Source organism: Gorilla gorilla, chromosome 18 (assembly GCF_029281585.2).
Source record: "Gorilla gorilla gorilla isolate KB3781 chromosome 18, NHGRI_mGorGor1-v2.1_pri, whole genome shotgun sequence".
Lineage (NCBI taxonomy): Eukaryota > Metazoa > Chordata > Mammalia > Primates > Hominidae > Gorilla > Gorilla gorilla.
The window spans coordinates 30376942-30402294 of NC_073242.2; the positions used below are offsets into that span (position 1 = coordinate 30376942).

Sequence of the window (25353 nt, forward strand, 5' to 3'; positions counted from 1 at the left end):
TGACTTGCTTATTTTTTTTATTAAATGATATATTGAAAGTATAAAAAGTTGCCTCAGTACAAATTACAGAATAATGCATATAAAAGCGCTATGGACTACATGTGACAATTCTGTTTAACTTCCATCTTGATGATTTTATATCAGTATCCAAAATTATATACTCCGGCATTTTTTCCGAATATAGTCTTACGTGATTGCAATTCCTGAGGTAAACTAAGTGTCCACTGCCAACATCCTTGGACGAAAACCAAGTCCCCCGGGAGAATTCAGATATTTATATTCACACATACAATACAACGGAATTCATCATTGCAATCAGATATTACAGATTTAAAAATGGAAAATGGACTCTTGCAATACTTCTGCATCCATATATAATTTTACCAGCAGGGCCTCCCGAAATGTTGTGTAACTATAGTTTAAATGGATTTCATTAATAAGTTTCTGCATTTAGATAAAAATTCTTGGCTAATCTTTAAGAAGTGAACACTGACTAGCATCGCCAAATAGAAAATCAAAAGTTTCAACAATTTGCAAAGCAGCACAGAATTGACACCCTAAAGAGGATGCCAATTTTGCTAACTACAGCTCTTACCACTCTTCTCCATGGAAAACCTTTAAGCTAAATGTTGTCAGTGTTTAGGTGCGCAGGCAAAATTTAATTCTGAATATACCCATCAAACTTTTGCCAATCAGGAGCTGTCTATCATCATAGTCAGTTGTTTTCAATGAAATGAGCCTGTGGACACTATATTAAAAATACTTCTTTAATAAATATCGAAGTAGCGTATTAGAGATAGCACATACTATTTTTCTATCCCAAGAATAAAAATTGATGTTTGATAAGAGTTTCGGAGCCCAAACAAGTAGGGGGCTGGCCCTCTTCTGGCTCATCTGTGATTGCACAACCGAAGGCCACACGGAGATTAAACAATGCCATCTTTGAAAAATCACTTTCTGGTATTTCTCCCAAAGCCTGTCTCTTCATACTTACTTCACATTCTTTATCTAATAAAATAAACTCTTTGTTTTATTTACAGCAAAATTATTACAGCAAATTTACTTCTCCTCTACCTTTTAATTAAATCTTCCAGTAAGCCAAAGTCTAAGGAAAGAAAAAGTACATTGTTGCCTATTGAAAAGGTAATACAAAGCCCTTTCATTTCCTTACAAACTTTAAGGGCCTTTATAATACTTCCTAAATGGCTGGGCTCAGTGGCTCACACCTGTAATCCCAGCACTTTGGGAGGCTGAGGCACACAGGTCACCTGAGGTCAGGAGTTCAAGACCAGCCTGGCCAGCATGGTGAGACCCCCCCATCTCTACTAAAAATACAAAAACTAGTCCGGTGTGGTGGCACAGGCCTGTTTTCCCAGCTACTTGGGAGGCTGAGGCAGGAGAATCACTTGAATCCGGGAGGCGGAGATTGCAGTGAGCGGAGAACGTGCCACTGCACTCCAGTCTGGGTGACAGGGCGAGACTCCGTCTCAAAAAAACAAAAAATACTTTGTAAAAACAATACTTTTTTTTTTCAAGTCAAATCCAATAAGCTAGATGACAGAGTTAGCTTTTATTCACAAATGTAGTTAAACATGAGGGGTGTTTTGTAGAAACTCAAATTTCTACAAATGTTAGTGGTGCATTTTGGTAACATTGGGACAATAAATAAGTTATTTAATTAATAATACAATTTTAAGACAAAAGATACCCCAAACAAAGCATTATCTGTTGACTGCCTGAGAAACATGAAGATCTTCAATGTTAGTACTTTTCTGCTTCTCCTTTCTTAGGTGGTCATCTGAAATGCACAGAAACCAATGTTAATACTTATCCCAAGTCAAAACACACAGATAGGTAGACATAGCTACAAATATTTTAGGATGTTACATATTTAATATTCTATGAGTACTTTAGATGGTTTAGGACAATGAAAAAAACTCATTATTTTTTAAACACTATTGAAGAAATCAGAGGCCAGGCGTGGTGGCTCACGCCTGTAATCTCAGTACTTTGGGAGGCCGAGGTGGGTGGATCACCTGAGGTCAAGAGTTATAGACTAGTCTGGCCAACATGGTGAAACCCCGTGTCTCCTCAAAATACAAAAATTAGCCGGGCGTGGTGGCAGGCGCCTGTAATCCCAGCTACTCGGGAGGCTGAGGCAGGAGAATTGCTTGAACCCAGGAGGCAGAAGTTGCAGTGAGCCAAGATTGTGCCATTGCACTCCAGCCTGGGCAACAAGATTGAAACTTGGTCTCAAAAAAAAAAAAAGAAAGAAATCAGAAATGTCTGGCATTAGGGACTCTAATTATTCAAAAGAGTTTCTTGACTCTTTTCTTTGAGTAGAGTACAACCTGCAGTAAACCCATGCATAAGTAGTTACAAACCTCTCTTACACGTAAGGAATGAAATTTGCAAGAAAGGACAAGGTGTTCAATCAGCATTTTGAGGGTTGCCAAAGCTCTTCAATTACAACACAATGAAAGCCACTTCAAACAGGATCACCTGAGGTCAGGAGTTAGCGACCCTGTCTCTACTAAAAATATAAAAATTAGCCAGGCGTGGTGGCGGGCACCTACAATCCCAGCTACTCGGGAGGCTGAGGCAGGAGAATCGCTTGAACCCAGAAGTGGAGGTTGCAGTGAGCCGAGATCGTGCCACTGCACTCCAGCCTGGGTGACAGAGCAAGACTCTGTCTCGAGAAGAAAAAAAAAAAAAAAAAAAAAACAGAACCTAGAGACTTAATATCCTAATGCAACAAAAATGTAATGCAAAATCTAGATTCTTGAGAATATATGAACCCCAAACACTTTCTACAACTGACAAAACATCTTTCTTGCAACAATTTTGATAATAGGAAAAAATATATACATAAATGTAGATAAGCTGCTAGAAAATGCAATTTTATCACTGGGTTTTCTAATTCTACAATGTGATTATACACACGCTTTATTAGTTCTCAGCTGCTTATTCTCAGTGCCAATACTACTTTAAGGGTCTGGAAAACAGATGGAAATCTCTCTCCCTTTATTTTAGGTAACTTTGCTGGACAGAAAAAAATTAACAATTTCCTCAGAAGGCAACAATTTTAGGTCTTCTAGAAAAGTGTTATAAAAAATGAAGGCTAGTATGCTTGATAGATGTGCAATAAAGTTAAGCTGATGATTGTCCCTATTATAAAAATCTGGTCTTTCATTTACAATAAAAATCTTCGCCAGGAATGTAGTCCCAGCTACCTGGGAGCCCGAGGTCGGGGGATCACCTGGGCCTGTGAGGTCAAGGCTACAGAGAGCCATGATTGTGTCACTGAACTCCAGCCTGGGTGACAGAGTGAGACCCTATCTCTTAAAAACAAAACAAAACAAAAATTAAAAAATGTGTGTGTGTATATATATATAAAATTGAATAGCAAAAACTACTTTGCCTTCAAGATTACAAGCACTAACAGCAGCAGTACAAATGCACTGGCTGTCATTTCAAAGGTGGGTGTGCCTACATAAACCCTCTTCATTTTTTTTCAGCACTGAAAACTTGGATGAGAGAAGCACTTTTTCATCTTGGCATGCTTTGGACTTACTTCTTTCTTTCCTTTTTTTTTTTTTTTTGAGACAGAGTCTTGCTCTGTCACCCAGGCTGCAGTGTAGTGGCGCAATCTCGGCTCACTGCAACCTCCGCCTCCTGGGTTCAAGCGATTTTCCTGCCTTGGCCTCCCGAGTAGCTGGGACTACAGGCGTGTACCACCATGCCCAGCTAATTTTTGTATTTTCAGTAGAGACGGGGTTTCACCGTGTTGGCTAGGCTGGTCTCGAACTCCTGACCTCAGGTGATCTGCCCACCTCGGCCTCCCAAGGTGCTGGGATTACAGGGGTGAGCTGCCGTAGCCCGGCCTGAACTTATTTTCAAATAAAAGCCAATTTAGTTTCAGGGTTTGATATTTCTGTTGAATGAGCTTCTGTGGAGACAAGGTGCTGTGATGTAGAGAATAAGGATTTTAGTATTTTCATAACCTTTTCAATGCTGTCAAATAAGAGTTATGGAGACAGTGAGCTAGAGTTGAGGAAGTAAATGGAAAGCTTAAGTGTGTTACTGAAACATGATGCAATTCTGGCTGACAACTTTCAAGGCACTACACAAAGAAGTTGTGTCAAGAAAATTTTTGATGACCAAGAAAATAATTTGCAAAATCACTGTTCTTCCCCGATTCATTCAGCAGTCATCCTCATTTCTGAGCTGTCTGCAGAGCTTTCCACAGAACAGGCACCCAAGGTGGCTTTACTGACTTGAACTCGATTCTGATGTTCCTGGCACTTTAGTGGCGTACAGGTCGTGTGTCTAGGTGTCTCTTTCCCTCCCTCCCTCCATAAATACCTTTCTCTCTATGGTGTATGCGTAATCTACCGCTTTCATCTCAGAAGAACAGAAATTGGTTAGGAAATAGTGTTCCTTATAACTTTCTTACTAGTCGTGAGCCGTGAGCATTAACAAGGCTGATTATGAAACTTACAAACCAGAAAGTTATTTCTCAAGCGGTTATTTTTCTTTATGGGACTGATAGTATCAATGACTTGGGGTTGCTGTGTTAAGAAGTGTTAAGGTGTACAATATCCACTGGTGACAACTGAACTCAGAAACCCATATTGTCATATATTCTTGGTAAGTGTATAGACTGATAAAGCCTTTTTGGAGGGGAATTAGACAATATCTACTATATTTTTAAATATGCATATCCTTTGAACCAACAACTCTACTTTAGGCATCCACACAAGAGAAACGTGTAGACAAAGATACAATGTTACATCACAATACTGTAATGTGTGGACAATACTTAAATGTGTGGACAAAGATACAATGTTACATCACAATACCGTAAAAGCAAAATATTTAAAACTAAATAAGAGTGATTATAAGGTGGGAGACTAGCCTGGGCAACAGGACAAGACCCTGACTGCAAAAAATTAAAAAATAAGCAAGGTGCAGTGGTGCACCCCTATAGTCCCGGCTACTTGGGATGCTGATGTGGGAAGACTGACCCCAGGAGTTTGAGGCTACAGTGAGCTATGATTGTGCCACTGCACTCCAACCTGGATGACAGAGTAAGACCTCATCTCTAAAATTAAAAAAAAGATGATTATAATACTACTCTGGAATATGAAACAAAGTTAAAAACGAGATCTACACGTATCAACGAGTGAAAAAAAGCAAATTGCAGGATAACGTGCACCGTAACAATGTACATATATTTAAATACACAGAAATGAGTCCCGAAGGGGCTGGGCATGGCCAGATGCAGTGGCTCATGCCTGTAATCCCAGCACTTTGGGAGACCAAGGGGGGTGGATTGCCTGAGGTCATGAGTTGGAGACCAGCCTGGCCAACACAGTGAAACGTCATCTCTACTAAAAATACAAAAATTAGGCGGGTGTGGTAGCACATGCCTGCAGTCCCAGCTACTTGGGAGGCAGGAGAATCACTTGAACCTGGGAGGCGGAAGTTGCAGTGAGGTGAGATTGTGCCATTGCACTCCAGCCTGGGTGACAGAGTGACAGTCCATCTAAAATTTAAATAATAATAATAAAATAAAATAAATAAAATAAAATAGAAATGAGTCCCAAAGAATACCCTGCAAACTGCTAACAGGGATACCTTCTATAAAAAGGGAGAAGAATTGAGGAGTTAGGGAGACGCAAGAAGGAAGAAAGGAAAGTTAAAGGGAACTTTTTACTATTTAAAAAATTTAGAGATTTACTCATGTACTTGCACAATTAATGTTTTATTTTGCTCATTAAGTACTTGCCAATTAGTAGGCAGTAATGTCAGTTCCTTACCAATCCCTAAAAAGAGAATTTGGAAAACTTCTCCATAATCTATATATGGAAAGGTATACGGGAATAGCAATCAAATGTGCTGATTCTGCTACTAATTATCTGCTACAGGCCTCAGATGAGTTACTTAACCTCTTAGTATTGGAACCTCCTTAAAGTTTTCTCAACTATGAAATAAGTAGGTGGGAATGACTTATTTTCCAACGTTCCATCCTGTTCAGCATTCTAACATATATAGAAAGATATCTCCTAGTGCAGTCAGAAACCACCTCCAAAAGAGGTTATCCTGGTTCACTGTTTACTTTCAGACCTCAAGAGACACCAAGCATCTAACACGGTCACTACTGGTCACAGCAGTTTAGGAAACTACAAAGGCAATCCACATTTTAGGTGTTTCCTAAAAGTTCGTGTCAACATTCAAGATTTACATTTGTTCTGATAATTGGCAGCCTAAACCCCACCTTTAACTGTCCTTAAAAATTGACCAGCTCTTGGCTGGGCGCAGTGGCTCAAGCCTGTAATCCCAGCACTTTGGGAGGCCAAGGTGGGCGGATCATGAGGTCAGGAGATCAAGACCATCCTGGCTAACACGGGGAAACCCTGTCTCCACTAAAAATACAAAAAATTAGCCGAGTGTGGTGATGGGCGCCTGTAGTCCCAGCTACTTGGGAGGCTGAGGCAGGGGAATGGCATGAACCCAGGAGGCAGGGGAATGGCATGAACCCGGGAGGCAGAGCTTACAGTGAGACGAGATCACACCACTACACTCTAGCCTGGGCAACAGAGCGAGACTCTGTCTCAAAAAAAAAAAAAAAAAAAAATTGATCAGCTCTCTACCACAACTGCAAACACTGAGCTATAACCCACTCAATTCAAATGGTGAAAATGGGATCCCATTGCTGGGATAATCAAAATAAGTCAGGGCCAAGTACAGGCTCGTGCCTGTAACCCCAACACTCTGAGAGGCCGAGGTGGGAAATCACTTAAGACCGAGTTCAAGACCAGCCTAGTGAACACAATGAGACTTCCATCTCCACAAAAATTAAAAAATTAGCTGGGTGTGGTGCCTGAAGTCCTAGCTACTTGGGAAGCTGAGACAAGAAGGTGAGAGGGTTGCTTGAGCCAGGCAGTTCAAGGTTACAGTGAGCTATAATAGCACCACTGCACTCTAGTCAGGCGACAGAGTGACTAGAAAAAATACATAAAAGTTTATGTATTTTTACGTCTCAAAAAAATACATAAAAGTTTATGTATTTTTACGTCTCAAAAAATACATAAAAATTTATGTATTTTTATGTCTCAAAAAAATACATAAAAATTTAAAAGCTACCAAAAGCTCATTTAAAAAACAGGCAATCTGAAAGAAATGTGGGCGATTCTCCTAAGAATCTGTAACTTATAGGTAACTTCCACTGTAACATAAACAGTATCCTAAAAATGCAAATGACTTCTCTATCTGTATTTAGCAATCTTACCTTTTATTTTGCAGTCATGGAGAGGAAAAAATATAATCACTTGATAAAAAGCTATTTATTCAGTATACCAAGGATCTAAGCTGCTCCAAATACTTATAATTTACATGAAAATTGGAGTTTTCAGTATTTTTTTAAAATTTAATTAATATAATTTTTTAATTAAAAAAAATAGAGATGGGGTTTCACCATGTCACTTACGCTAGTCTCAAACTCCTGGCCTCAAGCGATCCACCTGCCTCGGCCTCCCAAAGTGCTGGGATTACAGGCATGAGCCACTGTGCCTGGCTCAGAGTTTTAAATACTTCTATAAAGAAATTACATCTAAGAATTCTGCCCAGTTATGCCTCCCACCCTTCCCTGTCCAAGATTCTTTCCAAAAAGCATTCTGTTTCTTGGAGTAACATAGGCTAGCCATATTAGATATAAGCAGAATTAAACTATGACTCAAAAGCTCAGTAAAGTCTCCAAAAGAAAAATATATAGGAAGAAAATATATTTGCTGACAGCTAAATGATGAATCTTGGAAAACTCATACCCACTGGCTTTCTTCTACTAGGTTGTCTGCCAAGACTTGGGTCTGAAGGCTGAAGTGAAGGCCCTTTCAGAAATGCATTCTGGATGCCATCCTTAGTTCCACGCAAGAAATGGGCTAAAATCCCATATAAAAGAGGTCTATAGCAGGAAGAAAACAAAACAAAACCAAAAGCTAATAAATCTGCATAAACGGGAAAAGCTTAAAACATTTATTCTTTAAAAGGTAACCTCTGACATCAAAAAGACCAAGTGATTCACTAGACTTTAAAAAGCTGCATGATTATCCAAACTGCAAACTGTTCGTACTTTTAAATTTAAGAGTACCACTTAATTTCACGACAATTTTAAAACCCAGAGAAAACATGTTAACGACTTAAACCTCATCTACGTTGAAATATCATTTCTATCAATCCACAGGAATCTATCTTTTAAACTCCAAAGTCCAGTAGAATATTTCCCAATACCTAACCCCATCTAATACACAACAGGTATTCAATAAACACCTCTTGATTAATAAGTCCTTGCCCTGAAAAAGTCTTAGGTCCTGAGAGCCAGGTGACCTGAGTTCAAATCCTGGCTTTGCCATTTGCTAGCTGTGGGACTCTGTGTAAGATTCTTAACCTCTCCAGCCTCATAAATGTTTCTTCCTTTATAAATTAGGATAAGCACCGTCCCTCCCTTATAGGGCTGTTATGCACTAAATGAGTTAATAAATGTCAAGTGTTTTTTACTGTGCCTGGCACATATGAAATGGTATATAAATGTTAGCTCCTGTGTAGCTAACATTTATTTAGATTAATATTTATATTACCTAATATTTTAAAATCTTCTTTATAGTTTACAGAACGCATACCTCTTCTCATCTAATCCTCATCGTGTAATGTCAAGATCATCAACCACAATTTATAAAGGAGAAAACCACAGCCAGGAGATTTGCTAGAGATTCCCTCAGATAGTAAACAAAGTTTACACTTGAACCCCAAATCCCATATTGTTTTCCTTACAGTGTGCTGCCTGGGGATTTATATTAGTACTCTTGCATAAAGGAAAGCTGCTCTGCTGACAATAAAGAGTGGTACAACGGAAACGTTTTCCTTTGTTTCCAATCTCAAGTTTGAAAACACAATTAAAAGGATTTAATCTTTATTTTTAATTTTTGTGGGTACATAGTAGGTGTATATATTTGTGGGGAGGATTTATTTTTTGAGATATGTATCTATTTACTAGCTGGTATAATGGTTTACAGTACGACACTCCCTTCCAAAGATGGAATCTCATTGCCCTCTCTGAGTGTGAGCTGAACTCACTTCTAACTGGCAGAAAGCTGACTTCAGAGGCCACGTGGTAATGGCCCTGCAGCTTCCTCCTTGCTTTCTCTCTTGGATTGCTGCCTTTGGGAGAAGTCAGATGCCTCAGGACACTTCAGCAGCCCCGGAAAGTTACATGCAGTAAGGAATTGAGGCCACCTGTCAATATCATTATGAGTTTAGAAGCAGATAGTTCAGCCACATTCAAGGCTTCCGACTACAACCCTGGCTGGCATCTTGACTCCAACCTCAAGGAGGAGCCTGAGCTAGACTTACGTGACTAAGCCAATCCCAAATCCCCGAATATTCCACAAATAATCTATGTTGTTGTTTTAAGCTACCAAATTCTGGAATAACATCACACTAATTTTTCCATGCCACAGGGAAACCAGGAAAGTAAGTTTCTTTATTTAATAAGATGCTGCAACTCTTATGAAAGCGTCACCTAGTAATATAAAACAGGTCTCTTTGTTTACTTTACAGTAATCTTCCCCAAAGTGTTAACTGGTTCAAGATGATTTTTAAATATTAAAAGTTTTATTTTTTAAATAAATATTCAATAAAATTTACTTGTGATTAAAATTTTGGGTTGGACATGGGGGCTCAGGCCTGTAATCCCGGGACTTTGGGGGGCCAGCCTGGCCTCAAACAGGAGCTTGAGACAGCCTGAACAACACAGCGAGTCCCCTAGCTCTACAGCAATTTTATTTTAAATTAGCCACAGAAGGTAATATGCACCTGTGGTCCCAGCTACTTGGGAGGCTGAGGTGAGAGGATCGCTTGAGTGCAGAAGGGAGAGGCAACTTGCAAATTCATGGATTAAGGTTTATTTTTTAAAATAAGTTTCAAAAAGATAAAGAAAAGTGCAGCCTCACAATAACTTGCCTGTAATTCTGAAATGCAAAATTCTGAAAACTGGATTCTCTTCATATATCTGGCAAAAAATCATCAGATGGCAAGGGTTGACCTAACAAGGCTATTACAGACTTTATCTTACTTTGTGTGAAAATATTAATGTGCTGGGTGTGGTGGCTCAAGCCTGTAATCCCAGCACTTTGGGAGGCCAAGGCAGGAGGATCACCTGAGGTCGGGAGTTCAAGACCAGCCTGACCAACATGGAGAAACCCCATATCTACTAAAAATACAAAATTAGCTGGGTGTGGTGGCATGCTCCTATAATCCCAGCTACTCAGGAGGCTGAGGCAGAAGAGTCACTTGAACCCAGGAGGCAGAGGTTGCAGTGAGCTGAGATCATGTCATTGCACTCAAAAAAAAAAAAAAGAGAAAGAAAATATTAATGTGATTGTGGACTACTACTTTAGGACTCCCTAGCACATACATGTAGTATTTGGTATATGTACCACATTACTTTTTTTTTTTTTTTTAAAGAATTGAAGTCTTGGGCCGGGCGCGATGGCTCACACCTGTAATCCTAGCACTTTGGGAGGCCGAGGCAGGAGGATCATGAGGTCAGGAGATGGAGACCATCCTGGCTAACACGGTGAAACCCCGTCTCTACTAAAAATACAAAAAATTAGCCGGGCGTGGTGGCATGCGTCTATAGTCCCAGCTACTTGGGAGGCTGAGGCAGGAGAATCGCTTGAACCTGGGAGGCGGTAGTTGCCGTGAGCCGAGATCACGCCACTGTACTCCAGCCTGGACGACACAGCGAGACTCTGCCTCAAAAAAAAAAAAAAAAAAAAAAAAAAGAATTGAACTCTCGCTGTGTGGCCCACACTGGAGTGCAGCAGCAAGATCATGGCTCACTGCAGCCTCAATCTCCTGGATTTAAGTAATCTTCTTGCCTCACCCTCCTAAGTAGCTAGGACTACAGGCATGTCAGTTTAAAACCCGAAAACGTTTGGATTTTCAAACATATATCTGGCCTCAGTGGTTTCAGATGCAGCACTGTAGATCTGTAAGTAAATAATAGGAGTAATATGTGACTATGGCAAACTTTGTGAATGCCGATCACTGAAGTGTGAGAAACAAGCGCTTAAAGAAGTTACGTTTTAAAAAATAAAGCCGTTTTAGCAACTTTTTTTTTGCTTCCTCATCCTCTCTCAAACTTACTTCTTTTTTTTTTTTTTTTTTTTTGAAATGGAGTCTCGCTCTGTTGCCCAGGCTGAGTGCAGTGGCGTGATCTCGGCTCACTGCAAGCTCCACCTCCCCGTTTGATGCCCATTCTCCTGCCTCGGCCTCCCAAGTAGCTGGGACTACAGGCACCCGCCACCTTGCCCGGCTAATTTTTTGTATGTTTAGCAGAGATGGGGTTTCACCATGTTAGCCAGGATGGTCTCCATCTCCTGACCTCGTGATCCGCCCGCCTCGGCCTCCCAAAGTGCTGAGATTACAGGCGTGAGCCAATGCGCCCGGCCTTCTTTTTTAAAAAAATATGAAACGTTTCACGAATTTGCGTGTCATCCCTTTGCCGGGGCCATGCTAATCTCTGTACCACTCCAATTTTAGTTTATGTGCTGTTAAAGTGAGCACAAACTTCTTAATACTTTCATCTGAAGTAGGTATCTCAAAAGCTACCAAGAAGCCAGTAGGAGTATAGTCATTGCTTATTTCCATCAACTGCTAAATGTAAAATGATGTCTTGTATTAAATGATGTAATACCTCACTGCTCATCCTAAGTCACGCTTAGATTCCCCCAATTATTTTTCCCACTGTTCTCAATTACACAATTTTTATACTTTTCAAAACACTTGTTACCAGGTGCAGTGGCTCATGCCTGTAATCCCAACACTTTGGAAGGCCAAGGCACGTGGATAACTTGAGCTGAGGAATTGGAGACCAGCCTGGCTAACATGGTAAAACACCATGTCTAAAAAAAATACAAAAATTGGCCAGGCATGATGGTGCATGCCAGCGTATGCCTGTAATTCCAGCTACATGGGAGGCTGAGGTGGGAGAATCGCTCGAGCCCAGGAGTTCGAGGCTGCAGTGAGCCATGATCAAGCCGCTGCACTCTAGAGACCCGGGCAACAGAGTGAAACCCTGCCTTGAAAAAACAAACAAAAAAACCTCACAGCACTTTGGGAGGAGGAGGTGGGCAGATCACTTGAGGACAGGAGTTTGAGACCGGCCTGGCCAACATGGTGAAACCCCATCTCTACAAAAAAATATGAAAAAAAATTAGCTGGGCATGGTGGTGCACACCTGTAATCCCAGCTACTCAGGAGGCTGAGGCAGAATCACTTGAACCCGGGAGGAGATTGCAGCGAGCTGAGATGGGGCCACTGCACTCCAGCGTGGGCGACAGAGCGAGACCCTATCTTACAAAAAGGAAAAAAGAAAAAAAAAAAAAAGAAACACGGGAAGATGAGAGGAAGAGAAAGAGGAAAATGCCATAAAGGAGTTACTATCTGAACAGGGCCAACAGAAAGGAAAGATGCTCCAATAGAAGTTAAGAGGGAGAAAGGTGATCTAGGGCTTCTAGGATAAGGGAATGGTTTACAAGGCAAAGAAGCATAAAGTTGCAAAGTATCTTCCAGGCACAATCAGAAATCAGGTGCGAGCAGATACAACAACAGACAGGTAGAAAGAGGTGTAAAGTGCTACGCTAAGCAATAGGGACTTCACTATACACACAATGACAAAGGTAGTATATGATCCTGGAACGTTAATTTTACACAAGGATTTGTGGGAGAGTTAGATTTAACTGGAATGTCATTTAAAACATTTATATAGTAAAGCAAACAATTTTCAGAACTTTTTTTTTTTTTTGAGACAGGGTCTGATTCTGTCACCTAGGCTAGAGTGCAGTGGTGTGATCTTAGCTCACTGCAACCTCCGCTGCCCAGGTTAAAGCGATTCTCATGCCTGAGCCTCCCTAGCAGCTGAGACTACAGTCACACGCCACCATGCCTTGCTAATCTTTTTGTGTTTTTAGTAGAGATGGGGTTTCGCCATGTTGACCAGGCTGGTCTCGAACTCCTGACCTCAGGTAATCCGCCTGCCTCAGCCTCTGAAGTGCTGGGACTACAGGCATGAGCCACCGCGTCTGGCTAGAGATGGGGTTTCCCCATGTTGTCCAGGCTGGTCTTGAACTCCTGAGCTCAAGTGATCCATCCACTTCAGCCTTCCAAAGTGCTGGCATTACAGGCACGAGATACCTCACCTGGCCTTAAGAACTTTTAGGACGAGAAAACGTAAGGCTTCAAAGAAAGTTCTAGATTTAAAAAAAGGCTGCTTTAGGCTATGTTCTCAGGTCTCCTATGTACTTTTTTTTTTTTTGGCTATACAGGGACTCTCCAGAAAAAGTTTAAGAAACACTGAAATAGAAAAAAACTAAGAAAACTAGAAAGTGGTCATCCTCCTTTTCAAGAGCATAGTTGGTAAGAGGAGGTACACAGAGGGCAAAGGACAGAGTAATAGTAACGAAAGCAGTGGGCTGATTCAGTAATCTTGGTAGAAAAAGGAATTCAAGCAGAAGCTTGGGGTTGGAAGTTCATAGTTTTTTGTTTGTTTGTTTGTTTGTTTGTTTGTTTTGGAGAGGAGAGATCTGAGTACATTCCTAAGTTGAAGTAAAGGAAGAGTTAAATATGAAGAAAACAACTGACAAGGCAAAGTCTCAGAGGCCAGGCATGGGGGGCTCACACCTGCAACCCTAGCACTTTGGGAGGCCAAGGCAGGAAGATCACTTGAGGTCAGGAGTTCGAGACCAGCCTGGGCAACAAAGCGAGGCCTCGCCTCTACAAAAGTAATTTGAAAATACAAATAAAAGTTGAAATTATAAATTTAAAAAAAAAAAAAAGAAGCCTTAGAAGGACAAAGGATCAAGAAGTCAAAAGGAGCTAACTCCAGAAAGAAGATGCTTAGTCACTCTGAAGCCATGTAATTTTAGCTTCAGCAAACACAGATCTCATCTGACTTATTCACTGCTGCACACCCTGGATTTAGTACAATGCTTGACACACACTAGATCTGAATAAATACTTGAATTAAAATGAAGTAAAACCACCATGGTGCAATTATGACTCATACAATATGTGGAAACTTCTTTAAAAAAAATTCTTACATTGTATTATCCTTTGATTCTTCAAATGCATTTAGTTCATGGATGAGAAACTGTCTGTCCAATGGAACTACAGGTTGACCAGATTCTGGGAGAAATAAATTCATGAGAACACTGAGTCTATTAAACTAAAAAGCAAATAAGATTTTGAAAAGAATCACATTTACCAGACATACACTTTTTAGATTTTGGAAGAATGATGACAACACACACCAAGACAGATCAAATTGCCTGTGATTTTATGACTTTCAAAATATCTCTTTTGTTAAATGCATGTCTTAATACAGTTTAACATAAATTCACTTTTTAAATTCCCCAGTGTTTGGTTGGAAAAATACCATTTCTATATCCAAATTACAATACTAAATTTTGGAAGTCTGTTTATCAATAACTTATTTTTGAAAAGAATATCCATTTGGTGACAATAATTATAAATAAAAATTAAAGTTAACCTGAAGTGTGGGGCAGCTGGAACTTTCACACTTTGCTGGTGGGAAAGCACAATGGTACAGGCACTTTGGAAAACAGTTGAGCAGTTTTCTTATAAAGGTGAGCATGCACTTAACCACACAACCCAGCAATCTCACTCTTAGCTTTCTACCCAAGATTAATGAAAACTTATGTTCTCACAAAAACCTGTATGTAAATGTTTATGGCAGCTTGATTCCTAACTGTTAAAACTAGAAACAACTCAATGCCCATCAACTGGTCATAGATGAGCAAACTAGCACAGCCACACAATAGAACAGTGTTCAAAGGAAAAACAGACATGGCTGAATCTTGAATGTACTACACTAAGTGAAAAGAGGCAGACTCAAAAGGCTACATCATGTATGGTTCCATCTACAGCAGGGGTCCCCAACCCCCGGGGCCACAGATTAGAAACTGGGTCGCACAGCAGGAGGTGAGGAGTGGGCAAGCAAGTGAGGGAAGCTTGATCTGTGTTTACAGCTGCTGCCCATCACTAGCATCACTGCCTGAGCTCTGCCTCCTGTTGGCAGAATTAGATTCTCATAGAAGCGTGAACCCTATTGTGAACTGCGCATGCGAGGGATCTGGGCTGTGCACTCCTTATGAGAATCTAAGGCCTGATGATCTCTCACTGCCTCCCATCACCCCCAGATGGGACCATCTAGTTGCAGGAAAACAGGCTCAGGGCTCCCACTGATTCTACATTATGGTGAGTTATAATTATTTCATTATAGATTACAACATAATCATAGAAATAAAATGCACAATAAATGTAGTATGCTTGAATCATCCCGAACCATCCTCCCAGGTCCATGGAAAAATTGTCTTCCACGAAACCGGTCCCTGGTGCCAAAAAGGCTGGTGATATCTTGATTGTGATCTGGTAGTAATTACACAACTGCAGGCATTTGACTAAAGTACAGAACTGTACAGTTTAAAAGGTAAATTTTATTGTATATAAGTTATATCCCAGTTTTTTAAAAAAAGCCAAACCATTTAATACGAAAACTTGACTACTGTCACTGTATTTCATTCTAGTGAAGCCCAAGTCCCCGCTATTTTCATAATTTCTTCTTTTCTGGGTGTAATTGGTATCATACAGCCATCTATAACAAACAAAGGAAAGCAGAGATGCTGATATCAAAGATCCTTAAACCATAAAAATCATGAGTCTTTATGTAGTTCAGACGTATGTTTAATATTAAATAAAGGATCTGTAATGAAAAATTCTAACTTCACAAAGAATTCATTCTCTCTTGCAAAATCTACTTCCTGGCCTCGCTTCTTTGCTGAGGCATGAAGTAGTCAAAGCAGAGATGGAACCTGAAACGAGGGAATCCGATGACACACATCCAGGGTGCCTCGGACCAACCCCCAGCTGCATCCCCCACCCCACCAAGTCCAGGGGTAACCAGGATTCTGACTTATTTATATCCATCCAGTCTCTCCTCACTTTTTTGAAAGAAGACATTTAAAAAGTCAGCAGAAGATATTAAAAATATTCTCACCACTCAATAATTTGTTACACTTGAAGAGCAAATTTATTTCTCAAGAAATACAATTCAACAGATAAAGGGAATTTATCTTTATCTCCCCACCCCCAACCCCCAATATCATTCTCCGCCTCCTATCACTAGGATGAGTTTGGAGTTTCCCGCTGCTAGAGTCTGGATATTTGTCTCCGCCCAAATCTCATGTTGCAATGCACTCCCCAGTGTTGGAAGTGGGAACTGGCGGGAGTTGTTTGGGTCATGGGGGTGGATCCCTCATGGCCTGGTGCTGTCCTTACCACAGTGAGTGGGTTCTCATGAGATCTGGTCATTTATAAGTGTGTGGCACTAACCTTCCCCACCCTTGACCTCTGCTTTCACCATGTAACGTGCTTGCCGCAGTGAGTAAAAGCTCCCTGAGGCCTCCCAGAAGCTAAGCAGATGCCAGTGCCATGCTTGTACAGTCTGTAGAACCGTAAGCCAAGTAAACCTCTTTTCTTCAACCGGGTGCGGTGGCTCACGCCTGTAATCCCAACATTTTGGGAGGCCGAGGCGGGCGGATCACGAGGTCAGGAGACTGAGACCATCCTGGCTAACGGTGAAACCCCGTCTCTACTAAAAATACAAAAAATTAGCCGGGCATGGCCTGTAGTCCCAGCTACTTGGGAGGCTGAGGCAGGAGAATCACTTGAACCCAGGAGGCAGACGTTGCAGTGAGCCAAGATCAACCCACACTCCAGCCTGGGTGACAGAGCAAGACTCTGTCTCAAAACAAACAAACAAACAAAAAAACCTCTTTTCTTCATAAATTACCCAGTCTCAGGTGTTTCTTTATAGCAATCCAAAAACAACCTAATATACCAGCCTAGTCCTTTATAAATACCATGCTTTTAGATACATACATTTGTAAATGTACCTAACCACTACATAGTAGTAATATTTTAAAGTTTTATCTCCATTATATCTATCTATCTATCTATCTATCTATCTATATAGATACACACACACACACACACACACACACACATAAATAGACATATATCTACATATCTATATATAGACAGGGACAGTTTTTTTTTTAAGAGACAGGAGTTGGACCAGCCTGTCCAATATGGTGAAACCCCGTCTCTACTAAAAAATACGAAAATTCGCCGGGCCTGGTAGCACATGCCTGTAGTTCCAGGTACTCGGGAGGCTGAGGCAGGAGAACTGCTTGAACCCGGGAGGCGGAGGATGCAGTGAGCTGAGATCACAATAGAGTGAGACTCCGTCTCAAAAAAAAAAAAAAAAAAAAAAGGAAAGAAAAAAAAAGAGACAGGGGTTGGGTGCAGTGGCTCATGCCTGTAATCCCAGCATTTGGGGAGTCTGAGATAGGTGGATCACCTGAGCCCAGGAGTTCAATACCAGGCTGGGCAACATAGTGAGAGCTCATCTCTATAAATAATAAAAAAATTTAGCTGGGCATGGAGGCATGCACCTGTGGTCCCAGCTACTCGGGAGACTGACGCAGGAAGACTGCTCGAGCCCAGGAGGTGAAAGTTGCAATAAGCCATGATCGCACCACTGCAGTCGAGCCTTTGCAACAGAGCGAGATTCTGTCTCTGGAAAAAAAAAAAAAGAGACAGGGTCTCTCTTTGTTGCCCAGACTGGAGTGCAGTGATGCAATCATGGCTCACTAAAGCCCAGAGCACGCGGGCTCACATGATCACCCTCTCCCCGACCCCTGCTCAGCCTCAGCTAGGACTACAGACACGTGCCACCATGCATGGCTAATTTTAAAAATTCTTTTCCAGAGATGGGGTCTCCCTGTGTTGCCCAGGCTGGTCTCGAACTCCTAGCTCAAGTAATCTTGCCTCGGCCTCCCAAAGCACTGAGATTACAGGTGTGAGCCACCTACCCAGCCTATTTTTTAACAAATAATATACTTAATCAGCGTATATTTTTAAAGCTTAATACACAGGAAAAAACTGGTGGCAAACAGGACAAAATGTCAACAATTGTTTATTCTCAGTTACAGGAATTATAGATGATTTTTCCAAGTATATGCCTAGTTTAAGTGATTATTTAGTTATGTATTTTCCCTTGTAAGAATCTGTTTAAGCTACAGAAAGAACCCATGTGATTTTTGTGTCCCAGTCACCCAGATGGCACTATTTGGTAGGGGAATTAGATTTCTAGGATAAACAGTTTCTGAGAATTGGGGAAAGGGGAGAAACAGATTTTATGTGATAAATAATAACCACTTACCTGCTATGAGGACAGATGCTGTATACTTATATTTGTTGAATTCTAAATACTCTCGAATTAATTCATTAATTAGAAGGTTTTCATGAGACAATGATGGTCGGGGTTCACGGTCATCATCTAGGGCATTGAAAACTTCAGCTCGGATCCTTGCTTTTAAATGCCCTAATACTCCCTTTTTTTCCAAGGTGTCCTTTAAAACTGTTCGATATAAAATATTAAGGCTTCAGTTACAGAGTAAATTTGTCATTCTTAGGCATACTTTGAAAAGAAATGTTGAAAAGGTAAATGGTACAAAAACAGCTCTCAAGCAGCTCTTAATCTAAACATTGTGACAAATTATTAAACAATTACACTAACTACCACCAGCCATGTTTATACTAAAACATATAGTTCTCATGTTGCAGTGATTTAGTCTTAATATATTTGAGCAAATTCAAGTTTATTCCTACATCATCAGCACTGTCAGGGGCTGTAGTCTAATACATATTCTTTTTTATTTATTTTTTTTTTGAGACACAGTCTCGCTCTTTCACCCAGGCTGGAGTGCAGTGGCACCATCTCAGCTCACTGAAACCTCTGCCTCCCAGGTTCAAGCAATTCTCCTGCCTCAGCCTCCGGGGTAGTTGGGACAACAGGCACGTGCCACCACGCCCAACTAATTCTATTTTGTATTTTTAGTAGAGACGGGGTTTCACTGTGTTGGCCAGGATGGTCTCATCTCCTGACCTCATGATCCACCCACCTCAGCCTCCCAAAGTGTTGGGATTACAGGCGTCAGCCACCGTGCCCAGCCAATACATAATTCTTTAGTGAGGGGAAAAGGCGGGGGATAGGATTATAGTTGCTTACTGCGACCTGAACTTAAGCCCCAGTCTCTCATATATTTTCAAGAATGTCTGCCACTGCACACAGGTTCTGCTTGTCACTAACAACCTCTGGTCTAGAAAGATGATTAAAGAAAACAACTACATTCCATAAAAGAAGTCTGTTGGGTTACTGTGTAAAAACCTTGATGGCAGGGCATGGTGGCTCATGCCTGTAACCCAGCACTTTGGGAGGCTGAGGCGGGCGGATCACGAGATCAGCAGATCGAGACCATCCTGGCTAACAGGGTGAAATCCCCCTCTCTACTAAAAAAATACAAAAAATTAGCCGGGTGTGGTGGCACGCACCTGTAGTCCCAGCAACTTGGGAGGCTGAGGCACAAGAATTACTTGAACCTGGGAGGTGGAGGGTGCAGTGAGCCGAGATGGTGCCACTGCACTCTAGCCTGGGCGAAAGAGTGACACTCTGTCTAAAACAAACAACCAACCAACCAACCAACCAAAAAAAAAACACAAACCTTTGATAATCCACAACCCTTTAGGGAGTGAAAAGGTGTTGGGTTTTTCATTGTTGTTATTTTGAAACAATCTCGCTCTGTCGCCAGGTTGGAGTGCAGTGGCATGATCTCGGCTCACTGCAATCTCCAGGCTCCCTGGTTCAAGCAATTCTCCTGCCTCAGCCTCCCGAATAGCTGGGATTACAGGTGTGTGACACCACAACCGGCTAATTTTTGTATTTTTAGTAGAGACAGGGTTTCACTATGTTGACCAGGATGGTCTCCATCTCCTGACCTCGTGATCCACCCGCCTCAGCTTCCCAAAGTACTGGGATTACAGGCATGAGCCACCGCGCCCACTGGCCTCATTGTTTTAAAGACAACTATGAGTTAATTCCTTAGAACAAACAGTAGGATTCTGAAATTTTAAGCCTAGTTAGAAATCTAGCACGTGACTATATCAATGTCATCTTAAGGAGTCAGGGATGTGTATGCAGAATGGAAATCTAACTTACTGATTGGCCAGAGTCACCATGACAAAGCAGTTATGATCATGGGATTTGGCTGTACATACTTAGTATAGATAATGGGGATCTTAGGACTGAATTGGCACCATCCCTTGTAGTGATCTGCAACTTTTATTTTCAAACAGTTCCTACTGGCTAAATGACAACTTCAGAGAATGAACACATCTCATCCACAGAGTCAAGAATATAGCAAGAGCTCAGTAGGTGTCACCTAGGAGGATTATAATACATTGCTGTACACTACTGGGAAATCAATGTAGTTTAACACTGTTCTGCACCCTGCCAAAGGCACCAAGTTAAGTACACCACAATAACAAAAATCCATAAAGAGAGCCCAGGAGCTTATCCAAGTCAGTATGGACATAAGATCTTTCTAAGCTTCGATAAATAACGTCAACAATAACCCTGGATCATATGACTAAAGAGATAGAATCTTCACTGACTTTTGACCTTTCTTTCCCCTCATTTTTAAAGCATCCCTTCAACCTTCTTGCAGATAGGTTAAGTACAATTATCACCTGATCAGAGTTTGTAACAGGCCCATAAAAGGAAGGTACAGCCTTATTGTACTCTTAGAATCATAACTGAACCCCTATTCTCTAATTCCATCTTTGGAAATTGGATGGAGAGATTTTGTCACTGGCAAGGATCCTGTCCCAATTACTCTGTATTGCACACAGGACAGCCTCAAAGTGGACAGAGAAACGAGAATTAGTGACAGTGGAATAAGGAAAGCTAGCAAGTCTCATCAGCACCTCAGTGGTGGATTACCAACCCATGCCTCAGTTGCCTTCTCTAAAATAATGAGCTCTACCTCTCAGAGATAGAACCAAGTAAGAAGGAAAAACGTGATCGTGCTTAAAAAAGGTAAAAGCCCATAAAATGTAAGGTAACTGGCTGGCAAACAAGTTTTCACCGAGTTTCTTTTGGAGGTCCATAGCATTTTACCTTTCCCTCTAGTATGCTTAGAACACTGGGCCATCAAAACTTCTTCAGAAAGGTCTTAACCTCGCTTATATTTCAAGAGTACCTTTTTTATTTTATTTTTTAATTTGTATTTTTTTTGAGACAAGGTCTCATTTTGTTGCCCAGGCTGGAGTGCAGTGGCACCACTGTAGCTCATTGTCACCTCTATCTCCTGGGCTCAAGCGATCTTCCTGTTTCAGCCTGTGGGGTAGCTGGAACTACAGGAACAGGTCACTATGCCCGGCTCTTTTTTTTTTATTTTTATTTTTTAAATTAAGATGGGGTCTCACTATGTTGGCCAGGCTGGTCTTAAACTTCTGGGCTCAAGCGATCCTCCCAAAGTGTTAGGATTACAGGCATGAGCCACTGTGCTTGGCCCATTCCAAGGGTACCTTTAAATCCTCTGAAAATGTATGTAATATTACATGTGATGTGTATTTCCCTGGGAACAGGATCTGTAGATTCATGTGAAGTCTGTTCTTGTGGACAGATGCATGCCTGTTCTGTTTTATGATTGTTCACCAGCCCTGTGCCCCAACTACACACTTTTATACACGTCTCCTCCCTAAAATCTCTAAGAATTACTAGTTTAAACCCTGGGTTCCCTGCAAACTGGAACTGGTTTTATTTACTGGACAGCAATATTGCTCAGTGATTAAGACCTGGCGCTCCAGTGCGTCACAACTAGGTTCCCATGCTGTGTCTCTTTCCAGTGAAATCACTTTGAGCTATTTCACTTCTCAATACCTCGTTTCCCAATCTATGAAATGGGCATAGGGTTGTTACAATCAGGTAACACACAGGCTGAGTTGAGTAGTGCCTGACACATGAGGCTCAATGATAACTATTATTACTATTACTTGTCTGGACATTTGCTTCAAAGTAAACAGTGTACAGATGTCATTAATGACTCACACATAACTAGCTTAGGGTATCTTTTCCTGAAAAGATAGGAGAATGGCCAGGCCAGCAAACTTTTTGCCTCTAGTTTCTTCCGATGAAAAAGGGGCCAGGCGCTCACGCCTGTAATCCCAGCACTTTGAGGGGGCCAAGGCAGGAGGATAGCTTGAGACCAGGAGTTCGACAATAAGACCCCGTGTCTACAAAAAATAGAAAAATTAGCCGGGCGTGGTGAAGAGCCCCTGTATTCCCACCTGCTCTGGAAGCTGAGGTGGGAGGATAGCTGGAGTCCCAGAGTTCGAAGCTGCAGTGAGCTGTGATCGCGCTACTGCACTCCAGCCTGGGCGACAGAGAGACCCTCTCTTAAAAAAAAAAAAAAAAAAAAAGCAGGGAGGGGAGGGCTACTTAACAGGTTGTTGTAAGGACCCAACGAGACAACCAAGCAAATTGTTTAGGGCAGTGCCTAACCCAGTAAGGGTTGTGGGAATTCTAGTCATCAGCCCTGAGTGCCAAGCCTGGTCCAAGTCCTCCAGCCCCCGGCAGGGTCCAAGAAGACGCGCCAGGGGCCCAAGATGCAGGCCTGTAGGCCTCTTAGATGCCTGAAGATTACGCAACTCCTCCTTTAGCTCCAAACTGGCTTAAAACTCGCCAGTGGGCAACCTCTTCCCCATAAGAGCTCCCCGCGCACGGGCCGAGACAGCAGCCAGACGCTCCCCGCAGGCCCTCACACCGAAAAATGACGCCTGTAAAAGCCAACCCATGTGTTCCGCGCGCTCTCCTCCCATCCCATCCTTTCCACAAGATGACGGCCCGACGCTTCCCATGTGGAGGCCTCCCTGCTCGCACTCACCAGCCTTCAACTCCGCCACAGTCGCCATTTTTCAACGGCCGCCAGGCCCTGCGCACGCGCAGCTCCGCCCCACTCACTCTGCGGCGTGGTCTGTAGCCAATAGGCGCACAGCTCTCGCCCCGCCTACTTCCGCCCCTCTCAGTTTACGAGCTCTGCGGTTGAGTGGGTGGTGAATGTCGACCAGAGACTCCACCAATCAGCTAGCGCTCTCGGAGGGCCCAGTTGAGTGAGACGGGAGGGAGGGCGGGGACTGAGGCAGTTGAGAGCCCTGTGGGGTGCTGCTGGCACCTTAGTGCTTAACTTTAGCCAGCTGGGCGACAGAGTGAGACTCCGTCTCAAAAAAAAAAAAAAAAAAAAAAAAAAAGAAAAGTACACCTAAGAGCTGCCAGGGCACGGTGGTTTACGCCTGGAATCCCAGCACTTTGGGAGACTGAGGTAAGGGGTTCGAGAACAGCCTGGCCAGCCTGGTGAAACCCCGTCTCTACTAAAAAAAAAAGTACAAAAATTAGCCGGGCGTGGTAGCAGGCGCCTGTAATCCCAGCTACTTGGGAGGCTGAGGCACAAGAATCGCTTGAACCTGGGAGGCAGAGGTTGCAGTGAGATGAGATCGCGCCACTGCACTCCCACCTGGACGACAGAGCAAGACACCACCTCAAACAAACAAACAAACAAACAAACAAAAACCACCTAAGAGCAAGGAAACCTCTTTCCCAGGAACTTCCAGCATACTTTTGGTTCCATGCCTATTGTTTTTAAAACTGATACATTGGCCAGGTGCGGTGGCTCATCCCTGTAATCCCAGCACTTTGGGAGGCCGAGGAGGGAGGATTGCTTAAGCTCGTGAGTTTGAGATCAGCCTGGGCAATGCAAGACCCCATCTCTCCAAAATAAATACAAAAAATTAGCCCGGCATGGTGGTGCATGCCTGTAGTCCCAGTTACGCCAGAGGCCGAGGATAGAGGATTGCTTGAGCTCAGGAGTTCTAGACCAAGCTGGGCAACATGAGACGCATTTCTACAAAAAAAAAAAAAAAAAAAAAAAAATTAGCCAGATATAATGGTGCATGCCAGCTACTCGAGAGGCTGAGGAGAGAGGATCACTTGAGCCTGGACGGCTGATTGTACCACTGCACTCCACTCTGGGCGACAGAGTGAGTCCCTTTCTCAAAAAAAAAAAAAAAAAGAAAAGAAAAAGAGAGAAAGAAAAATTGATATATCACAATTATGGGGAGGGATGTGATATTTTGATACACATATACAATGTGTAATTATCAAGTCAAGGCAATTGGGATAAACATCACCTCAAACATTCTTTGTGTTGGAAGCATTACAAGTATTCTAGTTATTTTGAAATATACAATCAATAATTGTTAACTATTTTTTTTAAAGGGAGGGGGAACAGCCTGGGCAGCATAGGGAGAACCTGTCTTTAAAAACGAGCAAACAAGGCCGGATGCGGTGGTTCACGCTTGTAATCCCAGCACTTTGGGAGGCCTGAGGCGGGCAGATCACAAGGTCAGGAATTCGAGACCAGCCTGGCCAACACAGTGAAACCCCATCTCTACTAAAAATACAAAAATTAGCCAGGCGTGGTGGCAGAGGCCTGTAATCCCAGCTATTCGCAAGGCTGAGGCAGGAAAATTGCTTGAACCCAGGAGGCAGAGGTTGCAGTGAGCCAGGGGTGCAGAGGTTGCACTCCAGCCTGGGGAACAGAGTAAGACTCCGACTCAAAACAAAACAAAAGAAAAGAGCAAACAGCCAGGCACGGTGGCTCACGCTTGTAATCCCAGCACTTTGGGAGGCCGAGGCGGGCGGATCACCTGAGGTCAGGAGTTTGAGACCAGACTGGCCGACATGGTGAAACCCCATTTCTACCAAAAATGCAAAAATTAGCTGGGCATGGTGGCAGGCATCTGTAATCCCAGCTACTTGGGAGGCTGAGGCAGGAGAATCGTTTGAACCTGGGAGGTGGAGGTTGCAGTGAGCCGAGAATGCGCCACTCCACTCCAACCTGGGCGACAGAGAAAGACTCTGTCTCACAAACAAAAAAAAAACATGTACTAATGACCAGGCACAGCAGTTCATGCCTGTAATCCCAGCACTTTGAGAGGCTGAAGCAAGAGGATCAGTTGAAGCCAGGAGTTTGAGACCAGCCAAACCAACAAATCAAGAACCCATGTCTTTAAAAAAAAAAAAAAAGTAGCTGGGCATGGTGGCACACGCCTGTATTCCTAGCTGCTCAGGAGGCTGAGGCAGGTGGATTGCTTGAGTCCAGGAGTTCAAGGCTGTAGTGAGCTATGACTGCACCAGTGGACTCCAGCCTGGGCAGCAGAGCAAGACCCCATCTCTGAAAAAATAAATACCTTTATACATACATTAAAAACATGCACTGACATTGAGTAACACACTGAATTGCTGGGGAT

At 42.4% G+C, this 25353-nt stretch overlaps 1 protein-coding gene and 1 non-coding gene across 4 annotated transcripts; both read right to left on the reverse strand.

The window, feature by feature from the left end:
• Window positions 1–24114, reverse strand: CEP20 (centrosomal protein 20). 3 transcript variants are annotated; one of them, XM_004057259.5, is made up of 5 exons: window positions 22932–23958; window positions 18368–18565; window positions 14163–14247; window positions 7830–7966; window positions 1–1798 (listed from the first exon to the last, which is right to left on the reverse strand). In XM_004057259.5, the coding sequence occupies exons 1-5, from the start codon at window positions 22957–22959 to the stop codon at window positions 1722–1724; spliced, it is 525 nt and encodes a 174-aa protein (XP_004057307.5). In that variant the 5' UTR covers window positions 22960–23958; the 3' UTR covers window positions 1–1721. The 3 variants fall into 3 exon arrangements, with proteins under 3 accessions (XP_004057307.5, XP_018867507.3, XP_018867508.4); XM_019011962.4 differs by lacking the exon at window positions 7830–7966 and having other exon boundaries at window positions 22932–24110; XM_019011963.4 differs by lacking the exons at window positions 7830–7966; window positions 14163–14247 and having other exon boundaries at window positions 22932–24114.
• LOC115931195 (U6 spliceosomal RNA) lies at window positions 11525–11628 on the reverse strand. Its single transcript, XR_004067736.1, has one exon. It is a non-coding gene; the product is annotated as a U6 spliceosomal RNA (small nuclear RNA).
• Window positions 24115–25353: the final 1239 nt, after the last annotated feature.

Bases quoted from the DNA above. Each gene is read 5' to 3' on its own strand.
- CEP20 (XM_004057259.5), bottom strand. From the start codon at position 22,959: ATGGCGACTGTGGCGGAGTTGAAGGCTG. The intron at 18,566-22,931 runs GTGAGTGCGAGC...TATATCGAACAG, and splicing joins TGTGGCGGAGTTGAAGGCTG to TTTTAAAGGACACCTTGGAA. The intron at 14,248-18,367 runs GTAAGTGGTTAT...TATTTCTCCCAG, and splicing joins AGCATCTGTCCTCATAGCAG to AATCTGGTCAACCTGTAGTT.